General features: G+C 49.6%; 1 protein-coding gene across 2 annotated transcripts in view; it reads right to left on the bottom strand.

Annotated features, from left to right (window-relative positions):
* PDCD11 (programmed cell death 11) overlaps window positions 1–12,353 on the bottom strand; it is an 84,141-nt gene that overhangs the window by 64,653 nt on the left and 7,135 nt on the right. For both annotated transcript variants that reach the window (XM_073546565.1, XM_073546566.1), the window contains 4 exons: window positions 11,741–11,902; window positions 10,574–10,697; window positions 7,510–7,691; window positions 1,129–1,236 (listed from right to left, as the gene is read on the bottom strand). In XM_073546565.1, coding sequence (XP_073402666.1) covers window positions 1,129–1,236; window positions 7,510–7,691; window positions 10,574–10,697; window positions 11,741–11,902 — 576 coding nt within the window. The remainder of the gene's footprint in view (window positions 1–1,128; window positions 1,237–7,509; window positions 7,692–10,573; window positions 10,698–11,740; window positions 11,903–12,353) is intronic.

The following is a 12,353-nucleotide window of genomic DNA, read 5'->3' as shown; positions in this document are numbered from 1 at the left end:
TGAAAAGTTTCTTTGGTTTTATACAAATAGTGATGTACCTGTCCTTTCACACAAAGCCTGCACCAATGGCTTTTAGTGCACTGACAAGTCTATAACTGTCCTAATTCTCGTGCTCTGCAACTGGTCATCCCCTTTTTCATTTAAAGGGAATCTGTCACCTGCAGATATAGGGTTAAATCCTGCATATCTGCCTTACTGGAAGAGTGGCTATAGGTAGAAATATCCTTCCTACGGCAGCTTGCATGCAGTTACTGGGGCGGTGCACGGAGTGCTTGAGTCACCTCTCACTACTCAGTGAGCGCTCTCTAATCACTCCCCTCCACTTTGATTGACAGCCTGCTCAGTACATACACACTACAAAGCAGGCTGTCAATCAAAGAGCCAAGAAGTGATTACAGCCGCTCCCACCTAGTAATGATCATCGGCAGTAACCTTTACATAAGCCGCCCCCATGAATCAAAGTAAGCAGAAGCAGGGAGGATAGAACTTAATTTTTTCCACTGAAGCTGCGCTTCCAGTAAGGCAGGCAGGATTGTAATGCTATTTACCCTGCACATTAACACTAGATCTGCAAGTGAATAACATTTCTGGACATGACAGGTTTCCTTGAAGTGGTTGATTTCTCTACATCGACATTCCACCAGCACTATAGGTGCATGAACTTCCTTTCCCTCACTTACACACTTGCATTTCATCTTCCATTGACTGTATACAGCTTCAAAGACTGGAGAGTAGGAGCACAAAGACAACTAGCAACCCCTACACCCTGTAATTGGCCATGGGGGTCCATGCTGCTAGAGACGGACATGATTATTTGCAGTTTGTAGATATAGTCTGAGAAATAATCCATGAGCCATATACAGTCCAGACAGAGGTCAGCAGGAGAATCTTCTGGCCGCCATCTAGTGAATGGAGACCTATGGATTAATTCAGCGCAGCTGCTGAACGTTCTCCCGACACATACGGTAATGGTACCATACCGGGTGAAAAGAGACCAAAGAGCAACAAACCAAAAGGAAAAGTAAGAGTAAGAACTCCTGTGCAAAATGGTGAACAGAAAACTGACCAACAGTCATTAGATAGTGGATTTAAAAGCCAACAATTATATTAACAGATCTGGACACATACCATCTGATCTTTCTTGTAAGAATTGACTTTCTTGGACTCCAAGTGCAGGAAATCCACAACCCCAGTGTAGGATGACAGGAAGGATAACATGACACGATCAGAGGAGACCTAGAGGGAAAATAAAAAGGAGATTTTTGTGTACTCACCGTAAAATCTCTTTCTCTTAGCCTTTAATTGGGGGACACAGAACCTTGGGTGTTATGCTGCTGTCCACTAGGAGGCGACACTATGCATAATCTGAAAAAAGATTAACTTTGGCTCCTCCTCTGCAGTATACACCCATGGACGGCGTCAGCCTTCTCCAGTTTTGTGCCAAAGCATAAGGAGGAACGTAACCAAATAACATAACCATGCCTGTAAGAAGGCTACTATGTACGAGCTCAAGAACAATATGAGAACTCAACAGGAAACAACGGCCCGTAAGGGCAACAGGGTGGGAGCTGTGTCCCCCAATTAAAGGCTAAGAGAAAGAGATTTTACGGTGAGTACACAAAAATCTCCTTTACTCTGTCGCCTAATTGGGGGACACAGAACCTTGGGACGTCCCAAAGCAGTCCCTTGGTGGGAAGCAGTGGACGAATATTGTGCCGACAGTCCCCTAGACTTGGGGTACTGCCGCCTGCAGAACCAGTCTACCCAGGCTCGCATCCGCTGAGGACTGGGTATGAACACTGTAGTGTTTCGTAAACGTGTGTAGGCTAGTCCAAGTGGCCGCCTTGCACACTTGTTGTGCCGAAGCCTGATGCCGAATGGCCCAGGAGGCCCCTACTGCCCGTGTAGAGTGTGCCGTGATACCGGCCGGAAGAGGGGAACTGTTAAGTCGGTAGGCCTCATGTATGGTGGACTTGATCCACCTGGCAAGGGTAGCCTTGGAAGCCGGCAACCTCTTGCGACTACCTTCCGTAAGAATGAAGAGGGAATCGGATTTCCGGAAAGGTGCAGTCCTGGACACATAAATCCGCAATGCCCTGACTAGGTCAAGCGTATGCAGAGCCTTCTCCACTCTATGTACCGGAACCGGGCAAAGGGAAGGCAGTGAAATCTCTTCGTTAAGGTGAAAGTTGGACACAACATTCGGAAGGAAGGATGGTACCGTGCGGAGAACCACCTTGTCCTGGTGAAAGGCTAGGAAAGGTCGTCTGCAGGAAAGTGCTGACAATTCCGACACTCTGCGTAACGAGGTGATAGCCACTAGAAAAACCACTTTCTGAGACAGAATGGAGAGTGGAACTTCTCTAAGAGGTTCGAAGGATGGAGCTTGCAATGCTGTCAGGACCAGATTGAGGTCCCACGTATCCATCGGACGTTTGTAGGGAGGAACCAATCGGGAAACTCCCTGGATGAAAGTCCTTACTTGCGGTTTAATAGCAATGCGCTTTTGAAAAAGGACTGAAAGCGCCGACACCTGACTCTTAAGCGAACTTAAGGATAGCTTGGCATCTAGGCCCGATTGAAGAAAACCTAGTACCTTCGGGAGGTAATAAGGGAGTGGGACTTGTCCATGAGATTCGCACCAAGAAAAGAAGGCTCTCCAGGTACGATAATAGAGCTTGGCAGAGGCAGGCTTCCTTGCCCTGATCATAGTTGCAATGACTGCCGGTGAAAAACCTGCCTGGGTTAGAATCCAGGTTTCAAGGGCCATGCCGTCAAATTGAGGGCCCCTGAATTCTGGTGGAAGAACGGACCTTGAGACAGAAGGTCGTGGCGGTCGGGTAGACGCCAGGGGGCGTCTGCCGTAAGTTGGACGATGTCGGCGTACCAAGTACGTCTGGGCCAGTCTGGCGCGATGAGGATGGTCGGAACTCCCTCTTGCTTGACCTTCCTCACGACCCTGGCTATTAGGGGGAGGGGTGGAAAAATGTACAGGAGTCGGAACTGGGACCAGTCCTGGACCAGGGCATCCGCTCCGAGCGACCGCGGGTCGTGTGTCCTGGCCATGAAATTGGGAACCTTGGCATTGAGATGGGATGCCATTAGGTCCACATCCGGGGTTCCCCATCGTTGACAGATCTGGTAAAAAATCTCGGGATGGAGAGACCACTCCCCCGAGTCCATTCCTTGCCTGCTGAGGAAGTCGGCTTCCCAGTTTTCTACACCCGGAATGTGTACCGCAGAAAGAACCGACCTTGTGTCTTCCGCCCAGCGGAGGATATGAGCCACTTCTCTCATTGCCTGGGCGCTGCGGGTCCCGCCTTGGTGATTCACGTATGCCACAGCCGTGGCATTGTCCGACTGTATCCGTATGTGCGAGGCTGCAAGCAAGTGATGAAAGGCTCTCAGTGCCAAGAGAATGGCCCTGATTTCCAGAACATTGATGGGCAATGTCACTTCCCTCGGTGACCACTTGCCCTGTGCCCTGTGATGTAGGTGTACCGCCCCCCAGCCTGTCAGGCTTGCATCGGTAGTCAGGATCTTCCATTGTCCTGAGAGGAATGGCTTCCCTCGTGTAAGCGAGGTTGGTTTGAGCCACCAGTGCAGGGACCTCCTGGTCGATGACGTCAACCTGAACTCCCTGTCGAGGGAGAAGGGGTTCCTGTCCCAAGATCTGAGTATGGCTAGCTGAAGGACCCTGAGGTGAAACTGGGCAAATGGCACTGCCTCTATTGCTGCTGCCATCCTGCCGAGGATTCTCATGGCAAACCGGAGAGATCGAGGAGGACTGCGAAGGAGTGTGCGAACTCCCAGACGGATGGCCAGTGTCTTGTCCTTGGGAAGGAGCACCAGGCCCCTGGTGGTGTCGATTACCATTCCCAGGAATGTTAGAGTCCGAGTTGGGATGGTCGACGATTTCTGTAGGTTGACTAGCCATCCCAGGCGACTCAGAGTGTCTAGAGTGATTGAGACACTGACCTCGCAGTCTTTGAAAGTGGGAGACTTGACGAGGAGGTCGTCCAGGTACGGGACGACTAGAATGCCTCTTGAGTGCAGGACGTCCATGGTGGCCGCCATGACTTTGGTGAACGTTCTTGGAGCCGTGGCGAGTCCGAACGGAAGGGCGACAAACTGGTAGTGGTTTTGGTTGACCGCGAACCTGAGAAACCTTTGGTGGGCGGGAGCAATTGGTATGTGGAGATACGCATCCTGTATGTCTATGGAGGCGAGGAATTCTCCCTGCTCCATGGATGCAACGATGGACCGGAGGGACTCCATGCGGAAATGACGGACCCGTACGTAATTGTTGAGCTGTTTTAGGTCCAGTATGGGTCGGACGCCGCCTCCTTTCTTGGGGACTACAAACAAATTTGAGTAGAATCCTCGGAATCTCTCGTTCGCGGGAACCGGCACCACAACTCCTGATTGAAGGAGAGAGGAAACCGCTTGGTGGAAGACACGAGCCTTTTCTGGTGGTGTTGGAGGAACAGAAAGGAAGAACCGGTTCGGTGGAACGGAAGTGAACTCTATCTTGTATCCGGAAGACACTATTTCCCTGACCCACCTGTCTTCTGTAATAGGCAGCCAGACTTGCTGAAAGAGTAAAAGTCGGCCGCCTACTGGTGGGGTGTCTTCCGGAGGTCTCGAGTCATGATGAAGTGAAGTTCTGAGGTTTTCCTCCCTTGGGTTTCGCTTGGCCTGCTTTCGACTGCCAAGCCCTGTCCGGTCGCTGCTGCGTCCGTGGGTTGTCTCTGCGTGGAGAACGGTTGCGGTTTTGCACTGGGCGCGAAACGGACCAGCCCGAGGAATTCCGAAAGGATCGGAATCGCGTCTGGTTTCTTCGTTTGAACGTGCGTTTCGGTTTTAGTTGAGGGAGAGAGGTACTCTTACCCCCGGTGGCATTGGCTATCATGGTGTCCAACTTTTCGCCGAAAAGTCTACCAGTAGAATACGGAAGTCGCGTGAGGGACTTCTTTGAGGCCGCATCCGCTTTCCATTCTCGCAGCCAGAGGATGCGTCGGATCGTGATGGCGTTTGATGCTATTCCCGCTACACCTCTGGCGGAATCCAGGGCTGCATGAATCATGTAGTCTGCTACCACTGCCATCTGGACCGCTTGGTCCGAGAGTTCAGGATTTGAAGCCTGAAGACCCTCCTGTAGTCTTTTGGCCCAAGCTAGGATGGCCTTGGCTGCCCAAACTGAAGCAAACGCAGGGCCCAGAGAGGCGCCTGCCGCTTCGAAAATAGAACGAGCCATGCGTTCTACTTGCCGGTCTGCTGCGTCCCTGAGGGTTGAGCTATCCGGCAGAGAGAGTAAAGTCTGCGCTGCTAGCCTAGAAACCGGAGGGTCCACTTCAGGTGGATCTGCCCATTGTTTGGTGTCTTCCTGTGGGAAAGGGTACTTCGCTTCCAGATATTTGCGATTAGCGAATTTTTTGTCAGGCTGCGCAAACTGTTTGGTAAGTATTTTCTCAAACTCATCGTGATTAGGGAAGACCTTAGGTGGTTTTTGAACACTTTCTAAGCAAATCCTATGTTTTGGGACTTCCGGGGGCGACTCTGGAATTTTTAGCACCCGATGAATAGAAGAAATTATGTCCTCAACTAGCGCTGTATTGCTAGGGGGAGAAGGTACCACGGACCTGACCGTTTCATTATCTGAGTCGGAGTCACAGATGCCCTCCGAATCCTGTGCCTCACTAAGGTGATCCCTGGAGGGCGACCTGGGGCGGGGGTCTTCTGTGGTGGGGGATCCCTGTGGTAAATTGCACTGTCTGTCTGTGGCAGGGGACTGCCCAGGAGACCTGGAATGACGCTGTCTCTCCCTAGAGGGGAACGACCTTGTGCTATAGTGCGACTCAGGTGATCGAGACCTGTGAGTCCGCTTACGTCTGTGAGAGTCAGAAGCAGCATGTTCCTGAGACAAGCTGTCCGTTTGCTGTGTACCGTCCATAGCCGGGGTCCGACTCTGCAGAGCTTGCAGCAATGTAGCAGTTAGGTTGTCTATGGACTGTGACATAGACTGAGACATCTGAGTTGCCCATTCCGGCGTGGCCTGTGACACTGAAGCGTCAGTAGGGACTCCCTGGGGTTCTGACCCAGAGTTCTGAATGCAGACCCGGCAGTGCGGATACGTGCTGCCACTAGGGAGCGTGGCTTTGCAGGCTGTGCAGAATGCATAGAAACATTCCTGCCTGGTTCTCTTCCTTGAGCCCGGCATAGTGCACAGAGGCTGGCTATAAGGGATCGTACAGGGGTGGCTACGCAGAGGGAACCCACAGAGAGCCTTATAGGAAGTATAGATTCACAGCTGAGTAATGAGAACCCAGCTGTGAGCTTACCCCACCGGTGTGCCCCTAGGTCCAGCGCCGACAGATCCAAGTTCTGTGCCCCCCGGAGACCGCTGTGATGCTTCTCTCCTGGATCTCATCCAGAAAAAATGGCCACCGGGGCTCTGAGGAGAGGGAGGAGGGGGCGGAGAGCTGAAAAGGGCGCGCTGGGCTGTGTAAAAACGCGCCCTTTCTGCCTCAATCCGCCCCTTCTATGACACTCCAGTGTGTCATTTTGGTCATCCGGGGGGCGGGCCGGGGGGCGGGGAAAAGGCGGCGGCTTCAGCTAGGCCGAAGCCGCGGTCTAAATTTGAAGCCTGATGCCCAGGAGGGCTCCAGAGCGGCGCGGTAGTCCGGGGGGGGGGCGGATTTGTACCAGACCCCCCCAGAACGGTCGACTGGATAGCGGTGGGGGTAGCAGGGGTAGCGGTTTTTGTATGGGGGGCCCCTGAAGGGCTATGGAGCCGCTGCTGCTGCAGAGACAGGGACGCAGCAAAAGCCCTGTTTCTGCTGTGCCATCCAGTCCGCACCCTCCCCCAGCCCCCACAGGATCCCTCAGCCGGCCTGGGGTCCCTGGAAGCTGCGGAATGCTGCCTGATCTCCGACCCTACCTGAGGCGTCTCAACCTAATACCCCCTGCGGGGGATTAGGGAGGGTGCGTCTGTCACCGTCAGGGGGTCTTCATCCTCGCCTCGACCTCAACCCAGACCCCTTAAGGGTGTTGGGGAAGGAGGGGGGTCTCGACCTCGAACCAGGACCCGAGGGACTGGGGAGGGAGCGACATGGGGAAAAAAACCACCTCAACCTCAACCGGGTACCCCTAATAGGGGACCGAGGAGGGAGCCATGCCGGGAGTCTCGCTGGAGACCCACTTTTCTTCATCTGTATTTCCGTGAAAAAAGGAAAAAAACGGAAGAAAAAAGGTGTGCCTCCTTGCGACACTAAGCAAAAACTGGAGAAGGCTGACGCCGTCCAGGGGTGTATACTGCAGAGGAGGAGCCAAAGTTAATCTTTTTTCAGATTATGCATAGTGTCGCCTCCTAGTGGACAGCAGCATAACACCCAAGGTTCTGTGTCCCCCAATTAGGCGACAGAGTAAAACTCAGTTATCATTGCATCCCACTGGAACCAAATCCCAGCGATTCCCCACAGCAAAGTATGGCGTCTGTGAGTTCAGTACCTTCTGAATCTGAGCTTTTACCACCAGACCTGGCACAAGATTATTCAGGGTCCATTTCTGTTCCTCTGTAGCGATGGCTGTAGCCACATCAGACTGTGTGATGGACAGGCGAACAATTCGGCCACTATTCTTTACTTCGTCAATCACACAGTTGAGGTACTGTCCGATCTGCAGAGAAGTAACTGTACACAAAGCAGGAAAAAGTCATCATCTCATTTTCACTTGCTGGGCAGCTTAATGTTATCTATTGTCCCGTTATCACAAATGCCCATTTCTATGAACCTTCTTACATTATGTAAAACACGATGCCGATTTCTAGTTCTCCTTTAAAGTAGCACTCCAGAACATTTAATGCAAACACTCTGGCACTATTTTACCTATAGATTTTGTTGCATTCGATTCCATACATTTTGAACCAGTCTACTAGTCCATTACACGCTCTTCTGCATAGACACAAGGATAAACTTGTACTAATTTTTTTCTACTGGATGTCATCATTACATTATGTTCTTCTGACAGCTATCCGATTTCTCCCTTTTATACCTCAAGTATGTTATCTATACAGCTTAAGATACATTTTCTGCTTTATGATAGAGCAGTAATACAGTAGTAGTCTATACAGTGAATATCTGCAGATAAACACAGCTTCAGCTTTATCTCTCTGTCTCCTGCTTGTGATAGGTTTCTCCCACCTTTTACTGATTGAGTACATTTCCTCTCAGTGCTGTGTGCAGACTCTGCAGTGTATCTTACATGATGCAGCCTTACTCTGTTATCCTTGCCTCCTGCTTAGATGCAGCGTAAGTGTATCTATGTACTCACCTACTACTTGTGATAAGGGGAAATCTAAAACAAGCAGGAGGCAGGGGAGTTTGTCTCATATGATGCAGCATCAGCCTCACTAAACCTCTTCCATATGCGTAAGGAATCACCAATTCTGTCATCAGTTACTTCAACTCCAGCCCATGTGCAAAGCCAGAAGCTTTAAAGGAAGAAGTTTGTAGGCAACAAAGGAACAAACATAGCCCAGAAATGGCACATTAACTAAAACAGATATACAAGGTATACATAAAGTTAGGTCCAGAAATATTTAGACAGCGACCGAATGTTTCTGATTTTTAATTAAAAGGCATGATCAAAAATATCCTGTGAAACATTCAGGAATTGCAACCATTTTTCTTCAAAGCCTCATTTCAGCGACTCAAAAGTAATTGGACAAATTAACTTTACCATACATAAAACGTTCATTTTTAATACTTTGTTGAAAATCCTTTGCAGGCAATGACGGTCGTGGACATCACCAAACACTAGGTTTCCTCCTTTTTTTTGTCGCTTTGCCGATCTATACTGCAGCTGACGTCAGTTGTTGCCTATTAGTGGTACTTTCTGCTTTAATTTTTGTCTTCAGCATGTGAAATGCTGCTCGATGGAGCTGAGATCTGGTGATCGAGTCTGCCATTGCAGAATATTCCACTTGTTTGCCTTTTTGAAGTGTATTTTGGGTCATTTTTGATCTGTACTGTGAAGGGTCGTCCAATCAACCTTGCTGCATTTGGTTGTAACTGAGCAGAAAGTATCGCCCTGTGCACTTCAGAATCCATCCGGCTGCTTCTGTCTTTAGTCACATCATCTATCTACAAAAGTGGCCCAGGGACATTGAAAACCATGCATGCCGAATGTCATGCCATAAAACAGTTTCCACAGTGCTTTACAGAGGATGTGATGTACGTTGGATCATGAGCTTTTCCAAGCCTTCTCCATACTTTCTTTTCCCCATCATTCTGGTAGAGGTTGATCTTGGTTTTGCGTTCCCAGAACTGGGCTGGCTTCTTTAGATGTTTTTTTGGCAATGTCTAATCTGAACTTTCTATTTTTAAGGCTGAGCAATGGTTTGCACCTTGTGGTGAACCCTCTGTATTTGCTCTCACAAACTCTTCTTTTTATGATAGACATAAGACACTGAAACACTTACCATGGAATGGACTCTAATCAACCACCATTGTCGTCTTCCGTGGACATCCAGGCCTTTTTAAATTCCCAAGCTCACCAGTGTGCTTTTTTGCGGAATATACTAAACTGTTGATTTGGCCACTCCTAACATTTCTGCTCTCTGATGGATTTATTCTTTTTTTCAGCCTATTGATGGTCTGTTTCTCTGCCATTGAGTGCTCATTTGACCGCATGTTGTGGGTTCACAGCAACAGCTGCCAAATGCCACATCTGGAATCAGCTCCAGACCTTTACCTGCTTTATTGACGATTGATTAACAAAGGAAAATCTCATTAAAGAGCTTTTGCGATAACAGTCCAATTACCTTTATTCCCTTGCAGAAGAGGCAGCTACATATGAACGATCTGTAATTCCTAAACCTTTACGCCAATTAGGATGTGATTACCCTCAATTTAAAGCTGAGAATCTGCACACTAAAGGCCCTTTTACATTTAGCGATGCACCAGCGATCCAACCAGCGATCCGACCCGGTCAGGATCGCTGGTGCATCGCTAAATGATCGCTAGTGAGCTTTCATACAGAAAGACCTCACAGCGATGCAGCAGCGACGCAGCGCACGATACTCACCTTTCACACACAGCGATCCTGCGTCCTCCCGCCCGCGTCCAGCGTCGCTCGTCGTCACAGCAGGAAGTCTCAGCAGGAAGCGCCCGACGAGAAATGGAGCCGGACATTCTCGCGCGATCAGCGATGGACAGCGGGGGAGCCGGTCGCTGGTAAGTATCACACATAGCGAGATCGCTAGCAATATCGCTATAACGTCACAAAACCAGTGACGTTTTAGCGATATTGCTAGCGATATCGCTTAGTGTAAAACCCCCTTAAGCCTATACTGATTACATAACTGTATTTGAATATGTTTTGGTAAACAGCCAAAATGCCAAAACTTTTGTCACTGTGTCCAAATATTTCAGGACCTAACTGTATAAGCCTCTATGCCTTTTTTTAATTGCCTATTCTGTACCATGACATCATCACATATAATCGCTGCCTACAAGTCTATGAGAACTTCATGTTAGAGAACAATATATAGGTCAATTTAATGCATCCTTACATATACTTGTCTGGTTTAGATACACTTGAGCCTTTTGGCGAGGCAAGAAAGCTTTAGTTCCCCCAATTCCCAGGTCAACGAGATATCCATGGTCTTCAACACTGGAAACACAACCGCAGAGAAACTGGGGAGGACAGATAAAAAGTCACCACATCAGCAGGGACAGAAGTATCAGGGATTCATAGCTCTGCCATTAGAGAAGAAATGGGCAGAGGAGGTGACGGAAGAGCAACAAGGCAACCGGACGGGGATACTCGAAAATGGTGACCATCAGCACTAGATACGATAGGTGATCATCCTAACAGGTAACTAATAGAGCATCAGGGGGCGCCGTAACAAATATGAAACAGCGATATCCGCACACAAGGAGTTTCTTTGCAAGTGACCTAAGATAGCAATGTGATATCTAATCATGGGACAATCCTTTTCACAGCGAAGTCTTAAAATTGCTTGCACACATAAAATAGTGGTCAGCAAAAATCAGTATTCATCCAACAGTTACCTGCCCGCACACACTTTCATACTTGAAACATGCATGCTTGTTTATTTTACAACTCTGGCAATATCTAATATTAAGAGGGTGTCCAAAGAAATCAAGTTATCACTTATTTGGGACCCGCACTGATCGGCAGAATGGGGAACTTTTATGAATGCTAGAATGAAGCGACATTGCAAATCCTTGACCGCCGCTCCATTCATTCCCTATGGGACTGCCCTCATTTTTTCCAGCAGCCTCAGAGAATGAATGGAACGGAAGTCGGAAATCTCATTTTGTAAAGGGATTAAATGTGCTCAATCAGGGAAAAACTTTCTGCTGATTACTGTGGGTACGAGCGCTTGGACCCCCATTGATCAGTAAGTTATACACTCTCCCGTGGAAAGGTGATAACTTGTTATAACTGAACAACCCCTTAAAATTTATGATGAAATCTATTTAATGCCCATAGAATTAGTTTTCCAGCACAGTTGTCAGTGAGGAAGGCAGATGTGAGTGAAGCCTTGCAGAGATGTACATAAGGGTGACCACATGGACAGCAAGTTACCCTTTACATATGGAACTATTTTGTATCTCCAAAAATTTTATAAGCTGTTGCTTTTCCTTTTCATTGGAAGAGGTCACAGAATTTACATGCGATCCAGGAAGATTGTAATGTTGACAAGACCTACCATGCCCATGTGCAAGGAAGAAGGCGTCAGATCCTTATTGACCAGCTTGGGGTTCAGAGATAGTTTAATACTTGAGTACCCACCAGACGTGGTCTCCAGGCGGCTCACTGCACATCTAACCAGCATCCCTGGTGAGTATAGGGCAGACAGCGGCAAAAGAGCCTACAACATAAAGAGACAACTCAGGGAGAGCCCAGTACAAGCAACACAGATTATTACTTGTATCGAGTCACTGCGGCATCTTTTACGGGATGTGTAGATGCAATGGATGCCAGGCTGAGGGCGAGAGACGGGGGAGGCGAGAGACGGGGGAGGCGAGAGACGCGGGAGGCGAGAGACGGGGGAGGCGAGAGACGGGGGAGGCGAGAGACGGGGGAGGCGAGAGACGCGAGAGGCGAGAGACGCGGGAGGCGAGAGACGCGGGAGGCGAGAGACGGGGGAGGCGAGAGACGGGGGAGGCGAGAGACGCGGGAGGCGAGAGACGCGGGAGGCGAGAGACGCGGGAGGCGAGAGACGCGGGAGGCGAGAGACGCGGGAGGCGAGAGACGCGGGAGGCGAGAGACGCGGGAGGCGAGAGACGCGGGAGGCGAGAGACGCGGGAGGCGAGAGACTG

This window comes from Dendrobates tinctorius, unplaced genomic scaffold (genome assembly GCF_039654945.1).
Source record: "Dendrobates tinctorius isolate UK_male_01 unplaced genomic scaffold, ASM3965494v1 ptg000149l, whole genome shotgun sequence".
NCBI lineage: Eukaryota > Metazoa > Chordata > Amphibia > Anura > Dendrobatidae > Dendrobates > Dendrobates tinctorius.
This window is presented reverse-complemented; position numbering and strand designations above follow the sequence as displayed.